The sequence below is a fragment of the Arachis duranensis genome, chromosome 6 (genome assembly GCF_000817695.3).
Source record: "Arachis duranensis cultivar V14167 chromosome 6, aradu.V14167.gnm2.J7QH, whole genome shotgun sequence".
In the NCBI taxonomy this organism is placed as follows: Eukaryota; Viridiplantae; Streptophyta; class Magnoliopsida; order Fabales; family Fabaceae; genus Arachis; species Arachis duranensis.
Genome location: NC_029777.3, coordinates 20,057,909 through 20,064,870, shown reverse-complemented (window position 1 = coordinate 20,064,870; position 6,962 = coordinate 20,057,909). Strand labels below are relative to the sequence as shown.

The 6,962-nt window shown below is 31.9% G+C and overlaps 2 protein-coding genes across 5 annotated transcripts; both read left to right on the top strand.

Moving 5' to 3' along the window:
* Positions 1–290: 290 nt before the first annotated feature.
* On the top strand, positions 291–3,315 carry LOC110272538 (uncharacterized). 4 transcript variants are annotated; one of them, XR_008010289.1, is made up of 4 exons: positions 291–1,334; positions 1,968–2,189; positions 2,274–2,331; positions 2,748–3,315. XR_008010289.1 is itself a non-coding variant. In XM_052262605.1 (4 exons), exons 3-4 carry the CDS (start codon positions 2,077–2,079, stop codon positions 3,052–3,054), a joined length of 420 nt encoding a protein of 139 aa, XP_052118565.1. In that variant the 5' UTR covers positions 303–626; positions 1,168–1,334; positions 1,968–2,076; the 3' UTR covers positions 3,055–3,314. The 4 variants fall into 4 exon arrangements, 3 of the variants coding, with proteins under 3 accessions (XP_052118565.1, XP_052118564.1, XP_052118566.1); XM_052262605.1 differs by lacking the exon at positions 2,274–2,331 and having other exon boundaries at positions 303–626; positions 1,168–1,334; positions 2,748–3,314; XM_052262604.1 differs by lacking the exon at positions 2,274–2,331 and having other exon boundaries at positions 303–626; positions 963–1,334; positions 2,748–3,314.
* Positions 3,316–5,380: 2,065 nt separating this feature from the next.
* On the top strand, positions 5,381–6,134 carry LOC107493334 (uncharacterized). Its single transcript, XM_016114430.3, has one exon. It carries the CDS (start codon positions 5,443–5,445, stop codon positions 5,920–5,922), a length of 480 nt encoding a protein of 159 aa, XP_015969916.1. The 5' UTR covers positions 5,381–5,442; the 3' UTR covers positions 5,923–6,134.
* The last annotated feature ends 828 nt before the right edge of the window (positions 6,135–6,962 follow it).

Sequence of the window (6,962 nt, the reverse complement as noted above, 5' to 3'; positions counted from 1 at the left end):
AGATTAATCCACTAATTCAAACTGATTCAACATGGTTGTCTTTTTTTTCGGGCACCATTCAGGTTGGTATTTGGGTAATTGGGTAATTGGGTTAGAATCAAATGGAAAGTTAAGTGGATTAGGCCGTTGAAGATTTGGGCTTACGGAAGAATGGAAGCTAAAGAAAATTATACTTTATTGAGCAATTTCTAATACTAGATCAGTGGATCTATGCTTGGGCCACAAAAACATGTTCACTGAGAAACAGAGCAATACTAATCAGCTGTGTGTTCTACACCATGTAGTGGCAATTCATTTGCCTGTAAGCAACCACACTTGGTTTGAAGACTAAGTAGGAGATAAAATTATTAAAAATATTGTGTGTGGATGAGAGTTTTTTTTTTTGGTGATTGAAGATGGGGCCACAGGTAAAAAAATCTAAAAGACTACATTACAACAGGTCTAGTAAACTTCACTCCACAAGCATCTGCGATGAGTTGGTGCTGCAACAAGAAAAAGGGTTCTTCGAAGAACTGGATTTCTTGAGGATGATCTTGTCCAGCTTTTGCAACAAAATCAACGCCGAATCAGGAATGAGTTTCCATGTCTTCCCTGCGGCGCTTTCTGAATCAGCGACAACGCATACTGTGAGTCCATTTTCACCACTATCTTACTGATGTCCAGTTCCTTAGCCAACTTAACCCCAACATAGAAATCCTAAGGGTGTGTGTGGTTGGGGGAATTATAGAACATTCCCAGAAATTTTAAGATGGGAATATAAAATTCTTATGTGTGGTTCAAAGTTAAAAAAAAATTCTAAGGTAACTTTTATTCCTTGGAATTGAATTACCACTCATTCAATTCCTATCTCCCCCCTGGTTATCTTTCATTCCAATGGGAATGGAATGTAAATAATGAAACAAAAAGACTAAATTACCCCTATTATTTAATACTATATTTCACTTCTTCATTTTTTTTTGAAGAACTAAACCCTAGCAGAGCAGTTTTTTCCCAAATCAGTGAGCTTCACCAACGCCACCGCCACCGGAGCCGGCACCGGCACCGGCACCGCCGTTACTCTAAACGGAAGATTCGTCTCCTTATCTTCTCCGATTCATGTTCGCACTGCTTTTCTCTGTGAATTTTCTTCGAATCTCATATTAAGGTTTGAGTTTTTTCCCAAATCAGTGGAGGCTTCACCAACGCCACCGCTATCGGAGCTACACCGGCGCCACCACCATCGGAGCTACACCGGTGCCACCGTTACCTTAAACGGAAGACTGGTTTCCTTCTCTTTTTCAAGTTCATGTTCGCATTGCTTATCTCTGCGAATTCTCTTTGAATCTCTCGTTAAGGTTTGGGTTCTTTTTATGCTTTCTACATCACATTACACTAATTTTCTGCAATAGACTGCTAATTTGATTAGTTATTTTTTATTTTGCTTGATTTCTTATACGCTCTTTATGATTATGTTGCATGCAAACAACATGTTTGATGATTTGCCTCAATAAAGAGTTTAAGCTTTTGACATATTTTTACATGCTTAATTTGGCTTGAATCTGACAAAAACATATTTTTACATGCTTAATCTTGTCTTAATTTGGCTTCCCATGCTGTGTATTTCATGAGCCATGCTACAATACACTACTAAGCTTGCATTACTATTGCTCTGCTTTTTTATCCTGTTGTCTTGATGAATTTTACATACTAGTAACAATGTAAAGTTATTTTGGTGGCAATCTAATTTTCAGCTACTGGATCTGTGGGATCTAGTTTTCTAGTTTTAAAATGTATTTTGGTGTGCATGTTCTGGTATACTTATATGTTCTGGTAATATTTGTTACAGTTTCGTATGATAGTGCAAGTTTGTTCAATTATTCAATCTGCATGTTTACAGATTTTGGCATATAACAAGAAGCCCTTTAAGTTTCCTCCGATGCTTCTTCAATTTATTTATTCTGTTTTACTTGTTTGTTGATATATTTTAGATTGTTTGTTGATAACCATTGCCCATGGAAAGCAAAATGCCTTTCTCTTCAAGTATTATCCAAGCTAGGCCCAAACTTGAGCAGCAGTGTTGTTCTTGAAGTTTTAGATATGGGTCTGCATGATGAAGCTGAAAAAGTAAGAACTGAAGCTGTCATTTCTATGCCAATGATGCTTTTCTGGTCTACTCTTGATATATCATCTCCTGTCATTCAAAAGATTGAGTAAGTAACTAAGTAAATGTTTTTGCGTACATGATTTAGATAATGTGTTTGGTCAGGCTTGTTATTTGGTTAGTTTCATTGTAGCTGTTTGTTTAACGTGAAGGCTCTCATCGACGAGATGTTGATATTTGAATTGCAGGAGGTAATTGAAAGAACATCTTTGCTATTTTTTTTCCTTTCCTCCGAACTGTTGCTTCCTTTTTCTAGGATGATTATGTCTGGAACAAGCATTTCTTTTTCCTTTTCTATCTTTCTCTCTTTTTTTCCCCATCATTTAAAATTCAAATGGCAAAATCTTGTTCTTTGAAGTGTGTTTCCCTTTTATACCTCTATTTTTCATCAAGATTGTTTGATTAGAGGTTTTCTGTTTCCAAGGTTTTTCCTGTTCCAATATTATGACAACTGCTCCTGTTCTTAAGCAGTTCTTTTGCCATTATGTATGTGTCAGTTAAATTTCCCATCACATTGATATATGCATGGAGGAAAGTTGTATCTCTTTTAACAAATGATGCACAGACAAATCTTCTGATTGTTACATTTTTCCTATTTGTTATGCAGGTACATAAAGAGAGATAATGAGAAAGTAAAGAAATTGGTTCCCATAACACTTGGTCTGTTGTCATGCCTTTATGGATGCAGAAGAGCTACCTCTGGCTTACATACAGATGAATGCCTTTATGGTGAAGTCATTGTTGTTTTCTCTAACCATGTTGGAGATCATTTTGGTTTCTGGTTTCTTCTGAGCATTTTGGTGCCAAGGATGATTAGCAAAAGAACCATAGATGGAGCTGCTATTCAATGTGATACAAGCCTGATGATTGTAACTAAGAACGGAGATTTGAAGATTGCTTTTGTTGAAGTCTGACCACAGTTGGGCTCCAAAAGAATCTTGTGAAATAAACCAATCTATGTTGGGGTAGATGGAGAGATCAACTTGCACAAGAAATGTGGAACCAATGGAGGAGAAGACATCACACTCAATAATTGAAATAATTTTTCTATGTGAGGTTGTAATATTGATTTCATTTTGTTGATGTGTTTGTGTTCTTGTATAAGAGTTGTGCATGTATGCTTACTAGTGCTAGTAATTTTTACTTTTGAGACTTCTTTGTAACTTTCATTTGCATAATAGTAATGCTTTTTTAGTAAATTTAATTGTGATAATGTTAATTTTAATTAAAGATATTTGTTATTAGGGGTATTTTAGTAAATTTGAAAACATTAGAATCGATAATAATTTTAACTAAACATATTTTTATTAAGGGTATTTTAGTAAATTTTTTATTAGAAGTATTTTTGTAAATTCAACATGTAAAAAAATAATAATTTTAATTAAACATATTGTTATTAAGTGAAATTTAGAATCAATAATAATTTAACTAAAGATATTTGATATTGGGGTATTTTAGTAAATTTAAAAAAATTAAAATTAATAATAGAATATTTTAGTAAATTTAAAAAAAAATTTGAATCAATAATAATTTTAGTTAAACATATTTGATATTGGGGTATTTAAGTAAATTTTAAAAAAATTTAGAATCAATAATAATTTTAGTTAAACATATTTGATATTGGGGTATTTAAGTAAATTTTTAAAAAAATAGAATCAATAATAATTTTATTTGAACATATTTGATATTAAGAGTATTTTAGTAAATTTAAAAAATTAGAACCAATAAACTATTTAACTAAAGATATTTGATATTAGGGGTATTTTAGTAAATTTCAAAAAAAATAGAATCAATAATAATTTTATCTAAACATATTTATTATTAGGGATATTTTAGTAAATTTATTATTAGAGATATTTTTTAAATTAAAAAAATAATGTAAAAAATAATAATATTTAATTAGCTTTATATTTAATTTTAGTCATTAATATTTTAATTTGAATGAGTAAGGGTAATTTTGACATATTACATAATATGACTAAGAAATTTAAACTCAACCAAACAAAAATTTAGTCATTCCTAAGATTATTATATAATATTCCAATGCATCAAGTTTTATAAACAAACATGGGAATCTTATATTCCAAGTAATTTTATTCCTAGGCATTATATTCCTAGGAATAATATTCTTGGGAATAAAATTTAATCTTTGAACCACACACACCCTAAAGCTCTATCTGAGTTATGGTGCAAACCCCTATATTCATACTAAAGCCTGTAATGGTGCGACCTCTCCAGTCTCTAATAAAGCCACCGCAAGCTCTTTTATGACCGGGTTGTAGAACCGAACCATCGACGTTAAACTTGGCCCAACCCCAATTTGATGGTTCCCATCCTACAAGCTCATCTCAGTAACCTTGAGAATATGGCTACTATGTTTTGTAATTCTCATGATAAAATTGTAATCTTCAGCTAATTTTCGTATCATCTAGTGTAATTGCGTATTATAAGTTCTCATTCTTAAAGATGAAGTTATTTCGGTATCTCCAAACTGTTACAAGATGTTACAAAGATTATGAATGTTTAGTGTGCGTGAATTTATAATGTTATAATACTTAAAATTAAGAGTTATATATTTAACTTATCTTAAAAAAAAAAACAACCAGTTATAAATTTAGTAATCTTTTTTCTACAAAAAAGTTACTAATAAACTTTTCTAAAATAATTCTAAATAAAAATTCACTTCTACTCATAAGAAATTTCGGAATTTTTCTACCTTATTTTATCTTTTTTTTTAAACCTGACTATTATTGACTCAGTTTGAAAAATTATAAAGAAAAATCCAGTCAACGATATTCAACTAAAATTCCATTTTCCCTTCTCAATTTAGTGCAGAAAAGAAGCTGGAAGCTACATAACTATTTTAATAGCAAGATAAGATTAAGAAAGAGCAATGAATTGAAGTCACGCCACATAACCAATCAATAAGCAAAAGTCAATACATAAAATAAATAAATAAAAAAAAGAACTCATGATTGTTCCACTATGCCTCTGTTTTGGCACTCTATAGCTGCCTCAATCTCAAAAGCCTATTTTATATATGAATTAATTTTCATCAATTACCATCTAATTCTAATATAATTATTAATTAAGCCTCTCATTACAGCACAAACTCTCACATATTACAACTAATAATGTAGGGAACACACAGTCATTACTAATCATCACACATGATAACACATTCCATTCCCACTATTATAAACCCACATACACTTTTCTTGCAATCCAAGCTTTCTCCTTCTATCTCTCATTTTTAATATAAACAACAAAGAAAGAAGTGACAAAGAAGAAGAAGAAGAAGAATGGCATCGGTTTGCATAGCGAACTGCATCAACGACGCGCGTGTTCCGATGAGAGCAACCTATGTCAACCTCTACAAGTGGCCGGAATCGGATGCAGAGTTTGTGAGATCAGTGAGCAGCAATGGAAGAAAGGGTGGTGCTGCTGCTTCTTCTTCTTCTTCTTCTTCTTCTTCTTCTTCTTCCTCGCAAGTGCGACACGGACACCCGAGGGTGGTGGACAGCATCTCATGCAGGCAGATATACCTGAGGAGCTACAAGTTTTCGAGGGAAGAAGACAATCAAGACGAGAGTTCGCAGAAATGCTTTGGGAAGAAGAAGAAACAGAAGAATGAGTTGTATAAAGATGAGTGTGATGAAAAGAGGAAGAAGTGTTTGGTTTGGAAGAAGGCTAAGGACATTTCTTGCTCTGCTCTGTTTAAGATTTTTCAAAGCTGCTTGTCTTGCTCTGCTAGTGTAGATGTTATGGATGCAACATCTTGAATTTATTTTCTCACTTTTTATTTTATTAATTCGGTTTGCTCCTCTTCAACTGGGTTTTGCGTTCTAATTATTATTATTAAATTTTTGGGTTATAAATATCTATGTATGTATTTATGATCTAGAGATAAGGAGTTCTATGTTATTAATCAAATTTCGGTTTCAAGTGTGGATGTAAGGGATGCAATGTATGGAACTATAATAATCATGGTTAAATGAGGATCTCTTTGTATATTAAAGATTTAAAGTATGCTTCCCATTTGGCGTGAAGTAATATTATTTGGGTAAATATATATTGGACTTGTTTTCTTCTCATTAATTACCTGTTACATTATGTAAAAAACTTCTTAATCCTAATTAAGTTCCTTTGCTTTTCTTCTAAGAGGTGCTTTAATTTGGCTTTAATAAATATTTAATATTAATGGGGCTGGATACACAAAATCTACACGAATTGTACCTCTTCTACGTAAAAGACAAATGTTAGTATATCTTATATATGAATATATATTAAAAAATGGCGATGAATTCAATCCAAAAACTTGTTTTGATTTCGATTCTACTTTCCTGCCATGGCATGATCGGCAGCATATGTTATTCTTCTTATTGCAGAAATGGCCAAAAAGGGAGTCCATATATATGCTATGGTTAATGATTAATATGAATTTTACGGCAAAATACTAAATCTTCCAAACTTATATTTTTCTTTGAATAAAACTACACAAATGACAAATGTAAGTTATTTTTCGATGAATACTTTTTTTTCCCTCCCTATACAATCAATCAGCAGCTTTTCCGCACACAGTAATAAAACAGAAATATCACAAATAAAAAAAGATTTGTGACTTATTATCAATGTGTTTTTAATTTGTATTGTACTTAATTATTCTGGTCCACACTAAAATACTGAATGAGAGAACAAAACAAAAAAAGCAAAAACTATGAGTGAGACCAAGGATTCGGAGAAAAACTGATCATGTGAAATCACTATATTATTTCATCGCTTAAGACTTAAGAGAGATCCTTAACTATTTTAGAAATTAAAC